Below are 24,875 nucleotides of genomic sequence, written 5' to 3'. Positions count from 1 at the left end.
AAACTCAAGTATGCATTAATGATCTTTGTTGAAAAGGTGATTTTCAAACTTTTATCTTTCCAGCTGCAATCACTTATAACTGATGCATTTCATGGTCATGGATTTGAAAAAATAGAAGAATATTTGCATCAAAAAGAGAACTCTCTTTGTCAAAAATACAACCAACTCCTATTAATCAATCTCGACAGATTGATAAATAAGGCAAGTCAAGTTTTTGAAGATAGAATGCCAGCATGTAATTTGATCTGAGCTTCATTAACATTATTGTGGTGTGAAAATACAGGAGTTGGACAAGAATGAATTCCAGTGTGTTTCATTGTTGCTGAAATGCATTCAGAGGTTCTTCATAGATGATACCAAAGAAGATGAGCAGCTGTTAATTCAACAAGGATTGATTCCAAAGATAAGTGTCCTAATTAAACAGAGCATGGCCGTGGGTGGTGGCTTTTAAAAAAAAAAAGTCTTACCCCTTTTGTCTTATATCACAATCATTTCTAGGTATCACTTTTCTCTCCTCACCCTTCCTTCTTAGGTGAAGAATTAGTTTGCTTAGCTATTGTGTTAAAATAGATGTTGTCTTTTCTACTAGTTTCAACATCATATTCAAGGAGAAATTTATAAGGATGCTCTTTGCCTATGCTACATGTAAGAAAACCATTGTGGTGAATTATGGTTAGTCCAACATGAAGAGGTTAAAATGGCCTAGCAGCTATAGACTGACTTTGAGGACAGGAAGACTTGGGTACTGCCTCTGACCTGTGTGTGACACTGGGCAAGAAAAATACAGGTGGTTATGGCCGATGAAATCACCATTCCAACCCTGCCTATCCCTTAACCCAGCACTGTCAATTCTACTTATGGGCTGCCTTTTTGGATTGATAAATGTTGCTAGGGTCCTCAACAATCACAACATAATCCTAAAGATAGCCCCAGAAGTTTGTTGAAAATTGAGCGTTTGAAATCGTCTCATTTTTCCATTGACTTTCTGTATACATTTGGATACATATCCTTCAATTCAACAAATATTTAATTGCCCAGCAGGAGTTTACATCCTACTGGGGGGGCTAGGTAATGGAGACAGATAAGTATAACAAAAAGAAGTATGATAGAACTCAAGGAGAGATCCAAACAAATTGCTTTAGGAGACTTTGAAATAGGAAAGAATTCTTGGCTTTGGATGGGAAGGTGGAGAGCTGAGAAGAGGTAGCACCTGCACTCAACCCCAAGAAATGGATTACCTGAAAGCTTTTTGCCAGGAAAAGGTTTTGACTGTAGCCAGATTTTGCAGCATGATCGATGTTTAGAATTCTGGAAGTTTTCATTCCTATAGGCGCTGTCTCAAATCTGGAATTCTCATCTGTCATTCATGCCCTAGAGATCCATTTTCAGTGTAAGCCTATATGGAGTAAAAAAAAAAAATTTGGTGACAGTAAAAGGTTTCTGAATGCACAACAACCAAAAATTCAAAATCAAGTGTGTGATGAATCCAAGGTTTTTCTGGCAGTGCTTGTCGATACTGTGTCAAGCAACTTTACTGCAGCCTTGGTTCTGAACACAAAGCATTCTTATTTTGCACTGCACACGCCCTTAGGCCAGCAGGCCACACAATGCCAATGAATGCTGGTAAAAATCAAAAAGGGGTCGTGAGTGGGGAAAAAAGTTTTAAGAAGCCCTGAATTAAATGACTATTTAGAGTTCCTGTAATTTCTATCTAACCCTTTTATCTGAGGGTTTTTTTGGTCCAGACCAATGATTTCATATTTTTGGCAATTCCAGGTGTGGGAGGTCCCTTCACAGATGTAGATTGGTAACTGTCTATAGAGAGTTACTTGAGTCACTAGAGGTGAATCTAGGGATATGTTGGCCTTGGTACCCATTGTTAAATTTTCAGTGTGAGTATTTACACCTCATAAATTGGCAAGTGCTACAAATCAGGGCTTGATTTATTCTTAATTACATAGACTTAAAGTGTTAATAATGCATCTTAAACTTAAAATTATATGTGCATACATCTTCCTCTTGTTAAATATTTAACAGTACACTTTTTAGTAAATAAGTCCCTTGCCTCTGGTCATACAATTAATGTATGTCAGAGACAGGACCTGAACCTGGGTCTTTTGACTTCAAAGATGGTCCTCTACTCACCATACCATGCTGCCTTTCTTTATTTATATCTATATCTTGCAACATGACCTTGCCTGTATATGTCTCTGTCCAATAGAAGGTCTGTTGGATTGTAGAATGAAATTCCTTATGTATGAAGCTTCAAGGTAGATTAAAAAAAACTAGTTTTTTTTTTGGAAGCTGTTTTTTAAGCCTTGAAATTCTATAAAATCTTTTTTTTTAGTTGAATAGAGAGTAGTGACATGGTCACTCATGACTCATTTTTTTATTTCTACATGGCTTCCTGGTTTGAAAGAACTATTGGATTTCTGACCAGTGGAGAACTAACTATAACTGTGTCCTTGGTTCAAGTTATAGAAGACTTTTTAAACACTGCCTTGGTAAGAAAAGACTGGGAATGGGTGTTTTATTTGCCAAATGCCATTTAATTAACTAGAAATTTCAAGAACTTTGAGATTCTTTATAAAATTTTAGTGTCTGTAAGATGTGAGCTTTGTGAATATTTCTGACTTTATTATGAGCCTTTTACCTAACAAGGAAGGAAATAATTTCCTTGTAGGCAATTTGTATTTAGGAGCAGAATATTATAGGAAAAGGTTGAGAGATTTTCTTCTCTTCCATAAAATGGCTATTGGTAACAACTGAACAGGACTTATTTCTGGACATGTGAAGGGATTGAAATTGAAATAGATTTATCATCAGCTTCCCCCCCCCCCCCGCCATTGCTTTCCAGTGAGAATAGTACTAAAATAGGGGTTCTTATTCTATTTCGTGTTCTGGTCCCCATTGGCAGTCTGAAGCTTGGGGACCCCTGCTCAGAATAATGCTTTTTAAATGTATAAAATACATAGAACTATACATGAAACTAATTATATTGATATATATATATATTGATATACAGCTATCAACAAAACAAGTTCACAGACTCCAGGTTAAGAAACTTTGCGTTTGTTTATTTGGAGGCAACTGGGGTTAAGTGACTTGCCCAGGGTCACATGGCTATTAAGTGTAGAAGGTCTGATTTGAACTCAGGTCCTCCTGACTTCAGGACTTGTGCTCTATCCAGAGAACTCTTGCATTTAAATTAAAGCTTAATTTTTAAAACTTTTTATAAAGCTGTTGTATGGTTTCCTTCACCTTCTTCATATGTTTTCTCCTTTTTATTAGGTAATTTCCAAATGCAGTCATAATGGTAAGTAAATCACTGGCTGCTTTAATTAAGAGGTGATCAGCAGAAAGGCTTGAACTTGCCACAAAGCCCATAGTCTGGGTTTTTTTTTATTTACAGAATATTTTATTAGTTCCTGTAATCAAACCCATATAAATAAGACCTTACACATTTAATACAGTGTGTTACCCCTGTACAAATGGAAAAAAAATTAAGTTTAACATTTCTAAACCAATATGGCTGTTAATTTCTGTACAATGCCAACTCAACACAGTACAAGTGGAATACTTTTTCCAAAGTTGACATCACAGCTAAAGTTTCCAAAATTTTATATGTATATATTTATATAAAAAGATAACCAACAGCAATTTGCTAGGCATCAATAGCAGCAACAGCCTTTCCAGTTTCTGCAGTCATTGAACAAAATTATACACATTAGACTTTTCAGCTCAGTGTTTCTAAAACAAGAACAAAACAAAAACCTCTGAAAACCTCCCCCTCCCCTGACAAAGAAGTTTTGTTGTGGTTGTTTTTTTAAATCCCAGAAAAACAGCATTCTGTTACTGATGTGGTACCTGGTGCCTTTTATTAGCTTCTCAATCATCATCTGGAAAAAACAAAGGTCTGTCTAGAATAATGTCATTTAAAACAGCTCTGATCTAGCATGGTCACTACTATGTATCATAAGCAGGTACAGGATATTTTACATTCACAGAAGTATAATACAGTACTGTCCTACAGCTATAATACTAGGGAATATAATTAAAAAGGCATTATTTGACTTGATTCTACTTTTCCAGCACTGAATGGGTAGGAAGGGTAGTGTGACACAGCTCTGATACAGAAATGTACCTCCTTAGATAGGATTTCCATTGACTAGCCAAACAGGTCTAAGTACTTGCTGCTCTACGTGAATATCAGCAGAAAACTGTTTAGAAAACCACTGGCTTTATACGAAGATGGCTGAGCAGAGGCAAGAAGGACTTGTTTGACATAGTAATGCAACAAGCCTGCCATGTTAAGGGAGTGGATGCTTTCAGGGAGGAGGAGGATGCCAAGTAGCACTTCACGCTTTAGGCCATAATTTAAATACAGCATCATTTCAAACAGAAGCAGTAGCCAAACACTGGCCATTTGGATAAAAAATATTCAAAGGATGCTGACATGACTATCCATATGTTTACAGGTCAAGGGAGGGGAGAAGATCAGTTACTGTCCTTTGAATGTGTTCATTTAACTCAGCTTCCAATTTCAAGTTTTCATATTCAAGAACACTATCTTCTACTCATTCTCTCTCAACCTACTTATCCAAATCCAGTCATTTCTTCACCTCATTTCCTGTCACTTAGTTCAAGCTCTCATCTTTCACCTAGATTATTGCAAAAGTCTTTTAATTGATCCTCAACCTTGGGCAAGTTAACCCTATTTGCCTCAGTTTCCTCATCTGTAAAATGAAACTGGAGAAGAAAACCACTCCAGTGTCTTTGCCAAGAAAACCCCAAATGGGGTCAAGAGTCAGACACTTATTAATTGACAAAACAACAAAAACTTGCCTCAAGTCTTTTCCTATTAAAGTCTGTCCTACACAGAATTATCAATACAGCTTTCCTTAAATGCAAATTTGAACTTGTTATTCTCACATTCAATCAACTCTATTGCCTCTAGGATGAAATAGAAATTCTTAAGTTATACTTACCAGTGTTGATTGATTGATGGAACTTACCCAAGGATGCTTAAGCTCTGGGGGACTGATTTAGTTCAACAGATATTTATTGAACACAATACTTGCAAGGCCTTGGGGATAGAAAGAAGAAAAACTAACAGTGTTCCTGTTCTCAATAATAAAATAATAGCTCACATTTACCTTAAGATTTACAGCAAGGTGGAAGTGTAGGACTATGTTGTGAGATGATTAAGCACATGAGAAATATCAGGCAAAGCAACATAAGAGATTCAGTGATGAGGGAATTCTAGCTGTGGGAACCAGGGCAGGATGCATGGAGTTACTGGCACCTGAGCTGGACCTCAAAAAGATGGAATTCAGTGGGGGTAGGCTATTCATGCACGGTGACTGACCTGTACAATTGCACTAAGAAGAGAAGGACTAGATCAGAGGAGAATTAGTAATTCATGGAACGTTGAGCCAAAGTAATATGGAAAAAAGACTAAAAAGTATGTTGGAACCTGATTGTGGAGAATGATATATAATGGGATAAGGAATCTGGTTTTTATCCTCTAGGCAAGGAGAATCTATTGAAGGTTTCTGAGCTGGGGAGTGCTGTGATCAGATCTATGTATGCAATATGAAAATTGTTTTAGTAGTCAGCTGATGAGAGGAGAGGCTGGAGGCAGAGATGCCAGTATGGCAGGGCCTACACTAGGGTGTTAACTGTATAGGCATGGAGGGGTAAGGCAAGAAGGAAAAGTCAAATTAAGTTCAACAAATAATTGTTAAACACTTATTATATATAAGGATCTGCTAGATGTGGGAGATACAGAAATAGATATGAGAGAGACCCTATTCTCAAGGAGCTTACCCTACTAGGGTGGTTGTGAATAACTAGGTACAAAATAACTACATGGCCAGGAAGAGAGTATGATGAGAGCAGGAAAGTCAAGCGCTGTGAGAAATTTTTGAAAGGAGAGCTCACCTTCTTGAAGTGTCAGGGAGGATTTATTGAGAAAGAAGCCCCTAAGTTTGACCTTGAATGAAAAGACTTCCCAGAAAAAGTTTGGGGTCCAAGGGTGAGAGGATGAATTTCATTCCAGCAATTGGAAATTATGTGCAAAGTTTGTGTAAGAAGAAGGAATAGAGAATGATCTAGCTTGTTTGAAACATGAAATAAGGTTAAACCAGTAGCTTGGTTCTAGCTTGTGGAGGGCCTTCAATGCTAAGGCCAGGAATTTTTTAACTTTATTTGGTAGGTACTTCTTAACTGTTTTTCTAATCATCCTCCTCAACTTTGTTAATAGCCTGGGGGAATATGGAAGGATGTCTGTAGGAGAAAATAAGATGAAAGGAATGAAGAAGAATTTTAACAATAGAGTGGAAGCTCTAGAGGACATATATAATAGAAGGGGTGGCCAGGCGAGAGTAAGAATAGGGAATGGTAGGTTTGGGGAGAATTAGAGGCCTGGTAACAGGGGAAAGAGGTCTTTGCCCAGGTGGACAGTAGCTTTCAATGTAAGCAATTGGAAGAGTGGACACTGGAATTTGCTAGTTGTCATGTGAAGGAATAAGCTTGTGGAGAAAAATGGCCCTGAGGTTTTAACTAGGATATTGGTGAGATGGGAGCATCTTAGGTCAGGTGGTTCATGGTCTGATGATTGTAGTTAGGGAGGGCCAAAGGCTGTGGCAACTGGGAAGGGCCTGGAGTTCAAAGTGTAAGCAGGGGTGAGGAACCTGTGGGCTGGAGGCCCTCTAGGTCCTCAAGTGTGGCCCTTTGACTGACGAATTTGTTCTGTGAAGGTTGGATTCGGTCAAAGGGCCAAATTTGAGGACCTGGAGGGCCATATGTGGCCTGGAGGTTGAAGGTTCCCCACCCCGATAGAAGTTAAAAAATAAATGGCTTTACTCTACAGAACCTTGTTGTTAAAGTAGAATCATACTCTTTATTTGTAAACATGAAGGAGTCTACATTCCAGTATCCTTACAGAAGGAAAACAGAAAGAGCAGGGCCTGTCTGAAGTTAATAACTATCCTTCGGCATAGAATTGCAAATATGAGTCTAATGCAGCCCAGATTAGGACAATGATTTATGAGACAATGAGAAATTTTATTTTCACGTCAAGATCAAACTTATGAATTACTCATCTGCCTACGTAATGTGTGATTTAACCAAGACTAGAAGTACCTGCCTCCCCCAAGGTCTCTCTCCTGTATAGATGCCAGCAACTGAAATGCCACCATTAGAGATTCATTGCCCTTTTCAAAGGTCTACTTTTAACTTGCCCATTCCCCTAGAGAGGAAACCTATCACAAACACTTTATCACACATTACTCTTATCATGAAAGCACTTGGGAGGGGTGTATGTATGGGTGGGTCCGGTGAACTAAGTAAGAGCAAAAGAGTGTAGAAAAGAAGATCTTTGGTGTCAACGGCAAACTTGTCTTGTTTGCAACTTTACCTAGGATGGCCCAGGTTCCTGCCATCTTGTGATATTTTAAGTTTGGTAATAGTTACTTTTTTTTTTTTTGCATGTGCCTCATTGATGTTTTAATTCTGCTTTTAGGAAAAAGCCAGCTCTTGGATTCATTCTTATTTAACTTAGGACTTCTAGTGGCAAACAAGACTATTAATTATTTGATTCGACAGGAGGTATGCTATAACTGATGAAAATGGTGACAAGTGTCATGTGGTGGGAAAGACTGGATGTGGAATCAGAGGACCTGAGTTTAATCTCACTTGGGGCATTTACTGGATATGGGACTTGACAGGTCACCTAACTTCCCTTGATCTTCTGTTTGCTCATTTGCAAAATAAAGCATTTGGGCTAACTGGCTTTTCAGATAACCTCTAGATCATAGCAATGCTTAGGAAATCTGGGGGGAAATCATATTTGGCTTTCTATAATATTTCATTTGTCTCTCTCTCTGTCTCTGTGTGTGTGTGTGTGTGTGTGTGTGTGTGTGTTTCTTTTAACAGGGTCTAAGGACTTTGAACTCCATCTTGGAAAAAGTACCTCGGGGAGAGAGAGAGAAATTTCCCTTATCAGAAAACATGTGCTTTCTTATGTAAGTAGCCTCATAGCCAATTGCGGGATGTTACAAAGGATATAATATGATATAATACAACATAAAATATGATATAGTATAGCTCCAATAGTTAGCATCTATATAGTGCTTTAAGATTTGTGAAGTGCCTTATGTATTATCTTTATCTGGAATATTATATTGTATACTTTGTTATACTTCAGGCCCTGAGACACTTTCTTCTGGAAAATAGGTGCTCAGGGAGAGATGGTGGAAGTGAGGAAGTAGCATATTACAGTATGGGGATGGCCAGTGTAAAGGCATGGAGAGGGGGATACAGGGTCCAATGTAAGAAACTGTAAGACAGTTTCCCTGATTTGGAAAGTGTAGGAAGTAGAGCAATAAGTACTGAGGCTGCAAAGATATCCTGGGGCTAGTTTGTTGTTATAGGCTTTAAAGGCCAGACAGAGGAGTTTGTCTTCAGTTTAAATTCAGTGCAAAGCCACCGAGGCTTGATGAACTGAGGAGTGACAAGGTACTCTACTTAGGACACTTTGCCGTTACGTAGAGGCTTAGAGAAGGGGAGAGACTGAAGGCAGGGACCAACTAGAGTACTAGGCTGTTGCAATGGTCTAGATAGGAGGTGATGAAAGCTTTGGACTAGGATGGTTGTGGTATAAGTAGGAAAGAAACAGATGTGAAGGATGTGGAGAAAAGGAAGTCAACGAGAATTTGGCAACTGATTACACAGGACAAGTGAGAATGAGTGAAAAGTTGAGGATAACTCCCAAGTATCAGAACTGGATGATTAAAATGGAGACTTTAGCTTGGTGATTATCAGTAACATATAAGGATTTTTGACAGTGGTTGAATTGGGCTTTGGATAAGAAATTCTCAGATGTACATAGTTTATAAAGTACGTTCCTTCCGAGAACCTTGAGGCAGTGAGTATAAATATTATTATTATCATCTGAATTTTACAATTGAGGCTTTCTTAAAATGTAAGATCAAATTGGAAAAGATGCTTTTATGGTTCTGCTTATATGTGATTTCCCTAATCTTAATTGTATGTTCAGATATTTGGAATCATTTCCTCCAATTTTTTAATAGTTTTTTTTCAACATAGTCTTATAGTTATGATATAAGCTGCCTACACTTACTTTTAGAAGTATATTTTTGAGCAATTCAAAATATTTCTGGCTTTAGAGTAAAGGTGGGGATCAGAGATATGGCAAAGCTAGACAGCTCATTTTTAAGTAGCATTACTTGTATTATTGTTTTGGAATTTTTTTTTCTTTAGAATTTAATTATTAGGCATGAGTTATTTGACTAATTGACTACTTAGAACTAATGTTTATGTATTTTTTTGAGCCATAGCTTGAAATTCCCATAAGACTTTTAAAATGATGCCTATAAAATAGAGTTTTAAATTATTTTGGATTTTTAAAAAATGACTTCACCAGTGTTTCATTTTTAACTTTAGACTTTGTTGAACCACAGAAAATATGTAATTTAGGATAATGTGGTAGTTATAATTTCATTTAATAACTGAAATGTCATTCATTTAATAACTGAAATGTCATTCCCAAATCAAGTTTAGCTTGATTTTAAAACTGATAAATTATCAAATGCAGACCATGTATATCATGCACCAACTGTCAGAGGTCCTAGAGAAACTGAATTTTCGTTAGGTGACAGACATATTTGCAATGAGTATAAATGACCATTCCTTATAAGAAGTGTGAATCATAGACTCAGGACTTTAAAGATCTCAGATGCTTCAATTCTTGAATGAAAAAACTGAGGCACTGAGAGGGCACTGTAACTGGAATCTCACCTTCATTTATAAATACCTCAATTGGCTATTTATTATACCTTAATTGGCTGTAAAAAGTTATTCATTACTTATTTAAGCCTTTCATATAACCATTTAATATGTGTTCAGGAAATATTTTTTTTCTTCAAAAATAGCCTATAATTTTTGTACTGAACCTGAAAATATCCTTAGTTTTTTTTGTTCATTGTAGATAAAATTTTATCTGATTGATCTAATACTTATAGATAAAGCTTTACTGTTCTCTTTGATTTAAATGAACTCTCATGTATATTAATTTTTTCAGGAAAGGTCTTGCCAGGGCAATTCTGGACATAGGTGGTAAGATGTTTAGAAGCATTATTAATTAGACATGCTTTGGTGTATTTTTATGCTGCTGTTTGTTATCCTTGTGTGAGAATTAAATTCATGTCAAATTAAAAGAGATTTTATTTTGATAATACAAAATAATTAAAATAGTCATTATTTCAGTTACTGTGGGAAGCCATCTTGGATAATCTTGCATTGTAATTCTATTTCATATGAACTTTTAACAAACTTAATTTAAAATTTTTATTTATAAATATATGCATTTTATAGATAGCTTTAAGCATCCTTTTGCATTTTAAGGATTCTTTTAATATTCCTTTATTCTGTGGGCCTTGAATCTATATGTATAGTTGGGTTGGTTGCAAGGTAGTACCAAAATACTTTATGATAGTGAAGCAAATTTTATTTCTCTTAATATAAGGAAACAATGCTTATTTCTGAAGACGGAATTTTTGAGGGCAATTAAGTGCTTCTTTGGGGAACCACTTTTTACTTTATGCTTAGAATTTAGTCATTTCTGATTTTTTTATCCTTAGATTATGATCTGCAAGTTGCTCTTTCCGAAGCCTTGTGTAGGATGATGAGTAAAAAGTCCCAAGCTGACCTTGCCCATAGGTTGTTTGAAGATGACATTGTTGCTGTAGCTTTCAAAGAGATAAGGAACAGAGAATTTGAGACTGTAAGAGACCCTATATAGAAAATTCAATTTTGAAGATATTAAGCACCTAGATATCATGGGACATATAAAAAAGTGCAAGATATATGGTCACAGAGCTTTTTAAAAACATTTAATTTTTCCCCCAATTGCAACTAAAAACAATTTTAAAAAATTTGTTTTTGAGTTCCAAATTCTATTCTTCTCTCTCTCCTCGTGCCCCTCTCTGAGACAGTAATCAATTTGATACAGGTTATACATGTGCCATCAGGTAAAACCTATTTTCATATTAGTCATTTTGTGGAAGAAAACTTGAACCAAGAAAAAATGAAAGAAGAAAGAAAGTGAAAAATAGTATGCTTTGGTCTGTATCCAGATGCCACCAGTTCTTATTCTGGAGGCAGATAGAATTTTTCATCATGAGTCCTTTGGAAATGTTTGCATTTGGATCATGGTTGCAGAGCTTAAGAAGCTTAAACTATTACTGGAGACCTATGTGTATAACACAAAAAGACAATTTAAGATAGTATGTTGAAATAGGTCCTGTGGGCAAGCCACGGAAACTTCTCTGGAACTTATTTCCTCCCCTGTAAAATGAGGGGGTTGTACTGGAAAGCTCTTCCTGGGACTCTTCTAGCTGCTCCTCTAAGTGTTCTAGGATATCAGAGTGCAGGTAAATCAGACGGAGTTGGAATGCTTGGTGGAAAAGGCTGTGACTTGAAATGAACCTTGAAGGTTAGATAGGTTTAGGGGCATAACAGCAACAGAATTCTAGAATTGGAGGGAACTTAACTAAAGCAATGAAAGGTAAAAATTCTCATAATGTATTTGGGAACACAAAGGAGATTGGCTTGTTGTAGAATGTAAGAATTACATTGCATGATCCAAGGAACATGGGCTTTGCAAATTGCAAATCCTCTATTTTGTTGTTGTTCAGTCCTGCCTGACTCTTTGTGACCTCATTCGGGGTGTTCTTGGCAGAAATACTGGAGTGGTTAGCCATTTCTTTCTCCAGCTCATTTTACAGATGAGGAAACTGAGACAGACAAAGTTAAGTCACACAGCTAGTAGGTGTCTGAAGCTAGATTTGAACTCAGGAAAATGAACTCTATCCACTACACCACCTAACTGCTCCGAATCCTCTATAGTCTAGAGGGAAAAAATGATTAATATGCTTCCATACAACTTAAGTCTACCAGAACATTTTGAACAAATGAATGGGCCATTCTATCCTCCTGTGTGCCTCTGGAATAGAGCAACATCAATGGCTAGAATTTTGTTGTCCAATTTACTTGGTATTCTGAAATAAATTATTATATGAAATTAAGGAGTCAAGATTGAGGAGGTTAAATGTGAGGGACTGGCTCCTTTGGAGAGTACCATCTTTTTACCTATAAGACAGCCTGCGATGTCCCTCTGCTCATCTTAAACAAAAATTGTGTTTGGAGTGGTAATATTTTACACTTTTAATTAAATCTGAAGTTTTCAATATTTTTTATCTCATGACTACTAAGCTTCCTCCTAGCACTTGGTCTACCCTTAAGAATCATAGAATGATTTTTTTTTTTTCAAATAGACACCATAGATTCACGTTTCAGCCTCTCTGGCACTTTGTTTTTCCATAGGACAAATAATCACAATGGGAAAATTAGGGTTGAGGGAAGGGAATAGGAGGATAGATTGCTCCTGAAATTGGTCAAAATGTTAATTGACATGAGGGAAAAAATGTCAGTCTCTTTTATATGAAATATATATATATATGTATATATATATATATATGTATATATATATGTATATGTATATATATATATATATATATATATGTATATGTATACACACACACACACACACACACACATATATATATATATATATATATATACACACATATATATATACACACAGCATGTCTGCTTAATACTCAAAGAAATGACATGGAAAATGGGGAGTCTTACTAGAAGTAAATGTAATACTTTCTTGATAATGAAAGGGAATAGAGGCAAGAATAACCAGAAATAGTTGGAATAAATAATTTAGAATGTGAATTGGGGATCAGAGAATGGAAGGTTTATCCTCCTAGATGCGTTTGTTCTAGGCAAATGCAAAAGTGAATGTATGATTTCAGAGTATTTATCATCTGATAATAGCGTGAAGGGATCTAGAAAAGAACTGGGTAAATGCCTCTGAAAGTATTCATTTGAGTAGATGATCCATGCTCATATGTCATCAAAAGTAGACTAGGAGGGGCAGCTAGGTGGTGCAGTGGATAGAGCTCTGGCCTTGGAGTCAGGAGGACCTGAGTTCAAATCTGGCCTCAGACACTTGATATTTAACTAGCTGTGTAACCCTGGGCAAGTTACTTACTCCCTATTGCCTCACCAAAAAGCAAAAAAAAAATTCAAAAAGATTTTTTTTAAAAAGTAGACTAAGAGGGAGAGAAGAAACTTAAAATAGAAAATGAAACCTAACATGTTGAAAAGAATTTACCTTTCTGGGAGTGAAAAATGGCAACATGCATCATCCTGGAAACTTAAGCTTTACCTTGAAAAAAAAATTCTTCTAGAAAAATGTCCCAGATATCTATCTGTATTCTTGAAATTTGTGGTAATTCTGATTTTTGTGGGCCTTGATTCAACTTTGTGCCATAAAGCAGTCTTATTTTACTTCCATTGGATTTTTTGGGGATTGTGAAAAATTTTTCTTCATTAGCATTCTAAAAGTAAAATACAAGCCAATAAGAATTCGGTTTATAATCTCAATCATTAATTTAAACAGATAAATAACAATTTTACCATTTGTTTTATATTGAAGGACAGTAGAAGATTTCTTAATTGCCTAAATGACAAGCTTGGTGATAAAAGAAGGTAAGAATCTCAATTTGAATATCATTGGGCTTATTGGTAGCAGTAGGATTTAGAAGTATCTTTGATATTTTAGAAGAACAAATGAAAAGAGCATTGGCTTTGAAATTTGAGGACCTGGGTTTGAATCCTACCTCTGTGGCTTAGTATTTGTGTGACCTTGGACATGTCACTTAACTTCTGTGGTCCTCAGTTTTACAAATCTGTCAAATGAGAGAAATGGACTAAAGCGCTTCCAACTCCTTTTACCTTTCTATTTATTATCCTAGATGTATTCCTTTCCCTGTTAGAGATGTTAACCAACTCCATTAGCAACCAGCTTTGAGATTCATTGGTTGGAATCTTTGCCCAACTCTGTCCAAAAGGATGTAACGACATACCTGATTTATATGAGAACATTTGTTTATAAAGCTTCTACATTTTTGTTTAGGTTCTAATCATATTTTTCTAATAGGGTGGTGTTTTGCAGGGTTTATACATTTCCATGTATTGCTGCCTTTGTTGATGGATATGAGGTAATGTTATTTCCCTCTCCTTTTCTCTCCCTGCCCCCTACCCCCTCCCATGCATGGTTACTGCTTACAGTGAATTTAATTATGAATGTGAAACCTATTTTATTATTTGTGGGGGGAAATTGCCAGAAAATCTTACTCTGTTGCCTCATTATGGCTTGTGAATTTGACCTTCAGTTCCTAAAAGCTATACCTGTCAAGATTATACTATACTTGAGATATTTAGAGTTCCAGAAACCCACTTATATCCCATGTGGACTTTGTCAAAACAGCCTACCTAAGTACAGAAAGCTGTGCTACCAATTGTTTGGCTACTTGGTGATCAATGATTTGGCTATGGCAATTTAATAAGCAAAGGAACACACAAAGTCACATTCAGTCCTATGTAGCTGCCTTTCATTTATGTAGTGATGGTAGTAGGATGATGGAAAAAGGGGCAGAGATTGCTAAGTACTACAGAGTTCTTAGATTATCTATAATCTATAAATATTAACTGAGCTGTTGGTATTCTAAGGGTGAGGTTTTTGTCTAGTTACATACCACTGGAGGAGCCAAGTCATTTTAATTGCAGTTTGTATATATGCCTCTTGCACAGGATGGAAAATGTAAAAGAATACATATGTGAAGGATTTGATAAGCTCTTGAAAATTAGCAATGTGTTTGTTGATATTTAGGAACTTTAATGGAGAGAGGAGGCACTAGGTGAGGTGGTTGGAAAAGATAGAGAAAGACTAAAGACTAGTAGCCCACACAGAAGGCTCTCACCTCTCATAATGAATACTTTCTTTTAAAAAAGAATCAGAAAGTTCTAGACTGAGCAAGCACCAAGTAACATCACAAGAAAAGAAATTGATTCTATTTTTAAGGACAGTGAGAGACTCGTTACTGATTTGGGAGTCCTGACCCAAACCAGCTACGTATATCATCAGACCACCAACTTGTTAGAACAAAGATCAGAATTAATACAAAACTGGAAGAAGAATGGTATGGCAAGCAATGAAAACAACTTTAAGCTGTACAGTAGGCTTCAGGGTGGCTTCATGAGATGGAGGAGTGGGAGTGAGACAGCTGGGATAGACGTAGAGCAGGTCAGAGGGTGAGCTGAGAGGGACATTAGCAGCATGGCTGGGACTTTTGATGTAGTGGTTATAGGTGAGGACTCCAATAAAGTTAGTAGCGAATGTAGAGGGGGCAAACAACAACGATGATTAAATAGAGAAAAACAAATTATGTCATGGAAACAAGAGCATATCACAGCAAATAAGGTATGCCTAAGCTTTACTTTTGAAATTTTTACCATGAAAAACCTTGGTCTTTGGAAATACTCTTAATCATGGGAATAGTGATGGACAATTCTTATTCACAAGGAGAATAAATGAACTTGAATACAACGTAATTTCAGGGGGCAAGAAGGATATTCTTTGCCAAAATATTTTTCCCACCTAATTGATAATGTCTGATATTTATATAAATTATGCTTCTTCCTTGCCTCTGCATTTCACTGGCTTCCTTTAAGCTTTTCGGCTGAAATCTTCATTATCTGCAAGAGGCCTTTCCAGGTCTTCCTCTCCACCCCCACCTCCTTTTCCCCTACCCCTGCCTTCCTCTTTCATATCATCTTCTTTAGAGTGTGTGTCTTATATTTAATGGTATAAACACATCTGAGACTGTAATGTTGAAATTCAAATGTGGCTTGATTTACTGTCTTTGGTGGCAAAATGAGTTTAATTGTAAAATTTTTTGCAAATCTTTTCTATTAGCCTGTTTTCTCTTCTCACACACACACACACACACACACACACACACACACACACATTTTTTAATATTGTCTCCCATATTAGAATTGAAGCCAGAGACTGTGTTTGCCTTTCTTTTATATCCCCAGCTCTTAGCACAGAGCTTGGAACATAATAAGAACTTAATAAATACTTTTTGACTGACCACAATAGAAAATAATGCCTTCTATTTAATTGTATAGAGAGATTATTAAAAATTTAAATATTCCTAGGAGAAATAATACTTTGACAAATTCATTCACCCTAATGCTATCCCACATTTATATGACACTTTCTTTATAATAGCCCTGCAAAGGAATGGGTGGGAGCTGTCTTTTTATATGCCTTTTTTGAGGGTCAGGCTCATTCTTTTTAACTCTGTAGTGTCTACTTTCAGTTGGATTTTTGTTGTTATTTTTTCCATTTATGTGGCTATATTCATTGTGTATGTCATTTTCTTGGCTCTGCTTTACATCAGTTAATGTAATATAAATCATATTCATAATTTCTCATAGTACATTCATATTTCATCATATCGATGTACCACAGTTTGAAGATTCATTTATAAAGCAGTTTTGTCTGTCACAAAACTATATAGGCATAGAACAGGGTCTCAGGAAATAAACTGGAATATCTCTTTTCTTCGTAGTCACTCAGGGCTCATGGAAAATTGCCCAGGAAAGATGAGAATAATTTCTTCCCAAGTATAGACTATAAACTGTAGGGTCATGAACTCTAACCAAAGAAAACCTCAGGCTTTATTGAGGTCCATAAAGGAACTCCACACATTGGGTGTCTGGGCACTAAGAACTTCCTGCAGGGGGTTTAAAATCTTAATTAACATAGTTTAAGTTTTCTCTCTCTTCTTTATGCTTCCTTGTTTCAAGTGGGCTCATTCTTAGGCACTTAAATTTCAACCAAGGTATTTTCCCTATTCCAAGAGTTACCCCATGTTGTTCTATTCTTTTAATTTTAACAAGCATTTATGTCCTCCCTCCACCCCCCTGCACTATGCCCTTATTGAATGATGGGAAAAAAAGAAAAATTCATAATAAATATGCCTAGTCTAGCAAAATAAATCCCCACATTAGTTATGTACAAAAATGTATGTGCCTGGCACATATAAGGTACTATATAAATGCTAGCTTTGTTGTTGTTATACCATGAAATCAGAGGCAAGGCTGAAAAAAAATGCTGAGCACAGTAGTAAACACTGGGAGAGATAAGTTTTAGATAAGATCTTCCTGGTCTCTTCCCAGTCTAGTATGGGGGAATATGACACTCCTACATAACATACACAGATAACTGTAATACAAAATAAAGTGCTACAAAACAAAGCACTTTGTGAGGTTTGAGGGAGAAAGGGTCATTATAATCTCAGACATCCCTAACTGATCCACAAATGATTTTTGAGCAGTTTGTTGTAATTTGGGGATTTTTAACCCTGTAGCATCCTACAGGAACTGGTGACAATTTTCTCTTTGTATTTTTGCTGAGAAACACTGCAGCCCTGTAGATAATCATCCTGTAGCCAGTTGAAATATCTACCATCCTTTCTTTTTTTTAAAGACGCAATTGGGGTTAAGTGACTTGCTTTTATTTTGGGGGCAGGCAATGGGGGTTAAGTGATTTGTCCAGGGTCCCACAGCTAGTTAGTGTTATGCGTCCGAGGCTGGATTTGAACTCGGGTCCTCCTGAATCCAAGGCTGGTGCTCTATCCACTGCACCACCTAGCCGCCCCTATTTTTGTTTTTTGGGGGTTTTTTTTGGTTAAATGACTTGCTCAGGGTCACACAACTAGTAAGTGTCTGAGGTAGAATTTAAACTCAGATCCTCCTGACTTCAGGGCTGGTGTTCTATGCACTGTGTCACCTAGCTGCCCCTTTTTTTCCATTAAAAAATTTTTTTTTCAATTAACAAGCATTTATTTTCTCTACCACCTGTACTCCCCCATTGGGAGGAAAACCTTATAGCAAACATATACATATGTGTGTGTATATATATATATATATATACACACACACACACACACACACACACACACACACACACACACACATATATATATACACACACACATATATGTATGTGTGTGTGTGTACGTAATATTCAAGTAAAATGAATTCCCACACTAATCATGTCCAAAAAGTATGTCTCATTTTGAATCAGCCCATCATTTCTGCATCAGGAGGTAGGTAGCATGCACCATTGCTTCTCTGAAATTGTGGTTGATCATTGCACTGATCAGTGTTCCTAAATCTTTTAAAGTTGTTTATGATGTTTTGTAAATTACTCTCTTGATTCTGCTGGCTTCACTCTGCATAGATTTGTATGAATCTTCACAGTTTTCTCTAAAACTATCCCTTTTATTATTTCTTATGGCACAATAGTATTCCATTAATTTATATATCATGATTTGTTCAGTCATTACCCAACTAATGACTGCCCATCTATATAGATAAAAGTGAAATATTAATGTCTTGGGGAAGCAAGTAAAATGGTCACTGTGAAATAAATGGCTCTATTACCATAGTTCTACCTTAGTTTCCTTTTTTAACAAAATGAGTATTTTCAGAAAGATTTTCTTTTTTATTTTACTTTGACTTTTGAGAATGCACATGTATGATAGAAATGGTCTTTATTTTCAGGTGAAGAAACCACATGATGAAAACCTGGAGAAATTTTGGATTGATTTTAATATAGGAAGTCAGAGCATAACTTTCTATATAGATAATACTGAGGTAAAGGTTGTTTTTGTACTACATTTGATCAGATCAAAATGCTTCTAGATAGTTTGGGTGAACATATATGTACGTGTTTCCTTTATATTTTTTAAGGGTGAACTGTGGGACGCGGTAAGACTTCTAAAGGAAGCAGTTCACGGTTTCAGTATAAAAGGTAAAACCTTCATCATAAGCATGCCCAGAAGGAGGTGCTGAGTGTCTTGCCCACACCCCCATGCCTCCTCTTCTCCAAGGCTTGGTTGGTTGCCTTTGTTCTCGAAGAGGACCAAAATGACATCACTATGCTAGAGTCAAGTTTTAGTGTGTCCGACTGTGGCTGAACAGACCAATATGAGCTCGGAATGTTCTACCACAGGTCTGGCACAAATAGTCTGTGTGAACCTTTGGGGTGGATTCTCTAAGTTTGCATATCTTGTGTTTCTCTTGAGCTATTTCAATTCTGTTTTGCTCATAGAGCACAGCACCCTGTCTAATGTGGGCATGCCATGCTGGGTGGTCCTGTGCCAGTGTCTCCCATGTCACAAATCAATTCCAAAGTTCTTAAGAGCATCCTTGTATCACTTCTTCTGACCACCATGTGAATGCTTGTCCTGTGTGAATTCTCCATAAGATAATCTTTTTGGTAAGTGTGTGTTTTGCATTCAAACAACATGGCCAGCCCATCGGAGTTGCACTCTCTGAAGCAGAGTTTTGAATGCTTGGCAGTTTAATTTGAAAAAGGACTTCAGTGTCTGGTATCCTTATCCTGCCAGGTGATCTTCAAAATCTTCCTAAGACAATTCAAATGGAAACAATTCAATTTTCTGGCATGGCCTTGATATACTGTCCAGGTTTCACAGGCATATGACAATGAGGTCAGCACAACAGCTCTGTAGACCTTCAGTTTGGTAGGCAGTCTAATACCTCTTCTCTCCCACGCTTTCCTTGGAGCCTCCCAAACACTTCCAGTGCCTGTTTCAGCTGCCTTCATGGATGCTGAAACAAATTGTTCTCATCCACCCATTCCACCAGAGGAAGTCTTCGCACGGTCGGGGTAGATACCCCTCTAACTTGCCAACAGGTTTAAGACCCCTCAGTTACACTTGATCTGGCTTAGCTGGGCTGCCAAAACAGTTTACCAGGATGTGGTCACTATGCATGCTACACCTTCTTGGAACCACAGGTGAGAGGTGGAACAGGTGGACACCAAGGGTAGAAAGCAGCCCTCACACCAGAGGTACTAGTCTTCCCTGAACATACCCTAAACCCCTGAGGCTAAGGGAGAGTAGGAGGACCAGTCATTATTGCCTGCAGAGTCTGGGCACACCCTTCTAGGCCTTCCTATCATCGTCATTATGATAAATCAGATAAATTAACCTGTGGATTTTAGAATTTGTTAGAAAATGTGCAACTGATGTAGATGAGAGGATTCTTGTTTTGGATTCTTGTTTTGCTTAAGATCTAAGAGAGGCAGCAGACAACCGTGGAAACAGCACTAAATCAAGAGTTGGAAGACCTGGGTTCTAGTCCCTGTTGTTATTCAGTTGTGTCTGACTCTTCATAACCCTGCTTGCAGTTTTTTGGCAATGATACTGAAATTGTTTGCCATTCCTTTTTCCAGCTCATTTTACAGATGAGCAAAGTGAGGCAAACAGGGTTAAGTGATTTGCCTAGGGTCACATAGCTAGTAAGTGTTTAAGGCTGAATTTGAACTCAGAAAGATAGACTCCAGGCCCAGAACTCTATCTATTTCGCCACCTAGGTGCCCCCATTCCAATCCCTGTTCCAGTACTGTCTAGCCCCATTTCTGTGAAAACTACCTATCCTTTGTTTCCCCATCTAGAGGCAGCTAGGTGAGGCAATGGCTGGAGTGTTAGGCTTGGAGTCGGGAAGACTTGAGTTCATATCCAGCCTCAGACACTGTGTGCCTCTGTGTGACCCTGAGCAAGTCACTTAATCTTTTAGTGCCATAAGCTACTAAGACTGTAGTTGAAGAGAAGTTGCTTATCTGTATTACTGGAGGAAGTTTTCTCATTGGGAATTTCTTATGCCTATGTAATAACAAGTCCAGTCCAAGGGGAAAAAATGTGTGTGTGTGTACATGTATACATATGTATGTATATACATACATATATAAATATATGTATATATGTATATATACATAATAAAATGGATTAGGGATAAGTTTTATTTGTGTTTTGTCAACTTGGAAATGTACTTTGGTCAAAAATAGGTGTTCATGATTGCTGCCAATCTTCTGACAGAGAGATGATGGACTATTCAAAGTAAGACAGACTTTTATGGGTATGTCCAATATGGGGATTTGTTTTTTCTTGATATACTTGTTACAAGAGGTTTTTTTACTTATTTCTTTTTTCTTTTCTTTTCTTATTTTTCAAGTGTGGAGGTAGAAAGGAAAAATGTCTGGTAGTGGGAAAAAATTTTTTTGAAGGTAGAAATAAAATCAGAGAGAAAAGTATTGCATTGCATACACAAGTGGAATTTAATGTCTCCCACTCAGGACACCTATAGGATAATCATGGATTTTTTCAGGCTGGAAGGGACCTTAGGGGCCAACCCCTTCATTTTACAGTGAGGAAATCAAATCCCAGTGAGATGAAGGGATTTGTCCAAGGTGACACGGGCAGAATTTGAACCTGGGTCCTCTGACTCCAAATTCATTGTACTTAATATTAGAATCCCTTTCAGAGCAGGGTAAAGGAGCAGTAGCTGGGCTTCTCAGGAGTTGCCCTTCTTTTGGGGACACAGCTGATTGAGGCAATATTGTTGTTAGTGATATCCAGGCACACTGTATTTTTGAGGGTCAGGTCTTCTGAGTTGATTCTTTACTGACTACTCAGCAAGTGGGCCTGAGCAACATTGGCGGGAAAGGGAAAGGAATCACAAGGGCTCGACTACCTAGAAAGGAGAGAGAGAAGGAACTAAAAAAGAAAGTGGGAAGGTACCAATGATGCATCTCACAATTTTTTCTCTTAGTTTTGGAGAGTTCACTTAATATTTAATGCCTACAAGAAACTTGTCTATCTAGCAATTTACAGAACAATCTATAAAGTCTCTGCTTCCTCTCCTTTCCCAACAAGTAGCCCATAGACCATTCATCTGATATTTATCTAAAAATAAAAGGTTATTTTTAAAACTCAGAGGCTGACAGACTACTTTGTGATGGTGTAAAAGAGATTCATTCATCTTTCCAGTCAAAAGACAGACTGGATGGCAAGGGTTATCATTGACGCTAGTGTTGGAATCTGATAAAAACAGTTTTTTAAAAAGCCCCGACCCCAATTTTATTTGGCAGGTAGGTGGTACAGTGGTGAGAGTACTGAATCTAGAGTCAGGAAGACTCATCTTGACTTCAAATCTAACCTCAGACACTTATAACTATGTGACCCTGGGTAAGTCACTTAACCCTGTTTGCCTCAGTTTCTTCAAGCTGTAAAATGAGCTGGAGAAGGCAAACCACTCCAGTATCTTTACCAAGAAAACACCAAATGGGGTCATGAAAAGTGGGACACAACTGAAATGACTAAACAAGAAGTTTATTTAGTGTCAGATCTATACAAGTACTAATTCAAGAAATTTTAGGTGGGTAGCAATGGTGAGCAAACATTTTCTAATTCAGTAATTTGAAATTATGAACAGTAAAACAACCCTTTCAGTATGCCTGCTATATAATGTGTCCTCTTTTTTTTTTCTTTTAGTAAAAGCTGGAAAAAAGAAGGTGCTTGTTGTTTACCTGAAGAAACCACTACTTCTTTTCAACAACAAAGAAGTGATGAAAATAGAAATACATTTTGATTTACAATGCAACATACTAAAAACTTGCATGAAAGTTCTTGGACAGGACAAATACCTGGCAAGTTCATTTATTTTTTTGTTTTAATTTTTGCTCATTTGAAAATGTCAGTATTTGTGATTCTTCAACTTTCTTGTTTGGCATTAAAACCTCGATCTTCATTGATAGAAAAGGTTGGAAAGTTTGAGATCTTTGGAAATAGTGGCTAAATCTTGACCTTTATGAGATACAGTGTCATAGGATGTATGAGCCACTCACCACTCCCAACCCCCATCTACAAATTTCATTTTTCTTCTTTCACTGTGATTATTAAGAATTGGTCTTAATTTGATCATTGCTACTGCTTTGTTTCTACCTTCATTCTCCTCCAGATATTCCACAGAGAAGAACACAGGTTTCTAACTTAATCCCTGTTCTGGAACAAGTACACAATCTTCATTTAGGTTTTTAAGCTCCCTGAGGGCAAGAGTTACCTTATTTTGATGTCCCTGGTGGTTAGTATCATCCCATATATGTAACAAATAATTCATAAAGCAAATTTGTTCAGCACAGCAAATTCCTTTTTTTTTTTTTGTTGAGGCAATGTGACTTGCCCAGAGTCACACAACTAGTAAATCTCAATTGTCTGCCATTGGATTAGAACCCAAGTCCTCCTGACTCCAGGGCTGCTGCTGTGTCCACTGAGCTATCTAGCTGTCCCAACAAACTCTTAACAAACTGGCTTTGAGTTGTTATTTTAAGGCTTACAAAGTGCTTTTGTTCTGCTGGGCTATTTCCTTCCTCACACCTGCCCTGTTGAAGCCCTGAAGCTTTTCTTCAAGCTGGGCTCAGGGGTAACCACATGCCTTCACGAAGCCTTTTCTGATCTCTTTATTGAGTGCATTCTCTTTCCTCAAATTATCTTGTGGTTGTACGTGGTTTAGTTTAAGCTCCTTGATGACAGCATTATGTTTTGGGGGGGTTTTTTGGGTCTTTTTGTCTTTGTATTTCCAGTGCCTAGCATGGTGCCTTGCATATTAGTCACTCAGTCAATAAGCATTTATTAAGCACCTACTATGTGTTAGGAACTTTGTGTTAAGTGCTCAGGATATGTAGAAAGGCAAAAGACCACCCCTGACCTCAAGGAGCTAATGGGGTGTGTGTGGGGAGAACAAGGGAATGTGTGCAAAGAAGTACATACAGAATAAATAGGAAATGATAGAGGGAAGGCACTAGAATTAAGAGATAATAGTAGGCTTTTGATTTTGTTGAATAGATATGACTGAGTGTTCTCAAGAAACTTATAATATCATGGGAGAAAGGAAAAGTTCACAGAAATCTAGTCAAATTAGGAGACTGGGATGTGCAAAGAAGAGAGGTACAGACAAAATATGAGAAATTTGAGAAGAGAGAATATTTTTGTGAGGGGAGGTCAGATACCTATTAATAATTGGTAAATTCATGTTAATAGAATACTTCAAGTTTGTAAATAACTTTCCTCACAACTATATAGTACACCCATTTCTTAGGTAAGGAAACTGAGGCTCAGGTTAAGCAAATGGATTTGCTCATGATCACATTATACAAAGGAGCAGCTAGGTGGTGCAGTAGATAGAGTGTTAGGCCTGGAGACAGGAAGATCTGAGTTTAAATCTGATCTCAGACACTAGCTTTATGACCCTGGGCAAGTCACTTAACCCTGTTTGCCTCAGTTTCCTCATCTATAAAATGATCTGGAAATAATGGCAAACCACTCTAGGATCTCTGCCAAGAAAACCCCAAATGGGGTCATGAAGAGTCAGACACAACTGAAAAGAATGAATAACAAAACATATGCAAAATATCAGCCCTAGTATTTGAATTTGAGTATCCTAATTCCAGGTTCAGTAGCCTTAAAGGTTCTTTTCTTGACTGCCATACAGATTATAATTGTCTCCCGAGGCAGTTAGGTGGCTATGTTGATAAAAATGATGTCAATTTAAATCTCAACTCATAATTATCAGTTATGTGACCCTGGGCAAATCGCTTAAAATTGCTCAGCCTCAGTTTCTTACATCTGCAAAATGGGCATAATAGTGTCGACCTCCCAGGAACGTCTTCAGGATCAAATGAGTTATAACATGTGCAGTGATTTGCAAGGCTTAAAGTGCTTACATAAATGCTATTGTTGTTATTTATTCTTTTTGAAGGTCTGTAGGACTCTGGAACCTACAAATGATGTCTTCATCTTGATGCACTCCTCTTTCTTTTCTTTTCCATTTGCTGGGTAGGCCTAGAAATAAGAGGCATTTGAAATAATGGCTAGGAGAAGGAAGGGAGATTGAAATGCTATTGAGCACTTTTCCTTATTCATAATATTTATATATTATTGCTATACCATATACTCATTATGTTTTTTAGTATTTCCGGTGCAAAAGATATTAGGGCA

At 37.1% G+C, this 24,875-nt stretch overlaps 1 protein-coding gene across 1 annotated transcript; it reads left to right on the top strand.

The window, feature by feature from the left end:
* The first annotated feature begins 18 nt into the window (after window positions 1-18).
* On the top strand, window positions 19-22,875 carry SYCP2L (synaptonemal complex protein 2 like). The gene is made up of 15 exons (XM_078151791.1): window positions 19-201; window positions 284-403; window positions 2,400-2,504; window positions 3,292-3,316; window positions 7,526-7,611; window positions 7,939-8,027; window positions 10,106-10,140; window positions 10,665-10,807; window positions 13,595-13,647; window positions 14,114-14,159; window positions 18,580-18,672; window positions 18,769-18,829; window positions 21,606-21,608; window positions 22,380-22,528; window positions 22,840-22,875. Exons 1-15 carry the CDS (start codon window positions 19-21, stop codon window positions 22,873-22,875), a joined length of 1,227 nt encoding a protein of 408 aa, XP_078007917.1.
* Window positions 22,876-24,875: the final 2,000 nt, after the last annotated feature.

Source organism: Phascolarctos cinereus, unplaced genomic scaffold (genome assembly GCF_003287225.1).
Source record: "Phascolarctos cinereus isolate Bilbo 61053 unplaced genomic scaffold, phaCin_HiC Scaffold_4;HRSCAF=312, whole genome shotgun sequence".
NCBI lineage: Eukaryota > Metazoa > Chordata > Mammalia > Diprotodontia > Phascolarctidae > Phascolarctos > Phascolarctos cinereus.
Note: the sequence above shows the minus strand (reverse complement) of the source record. Positions and strands in the feature narration are given on the sequence as shown.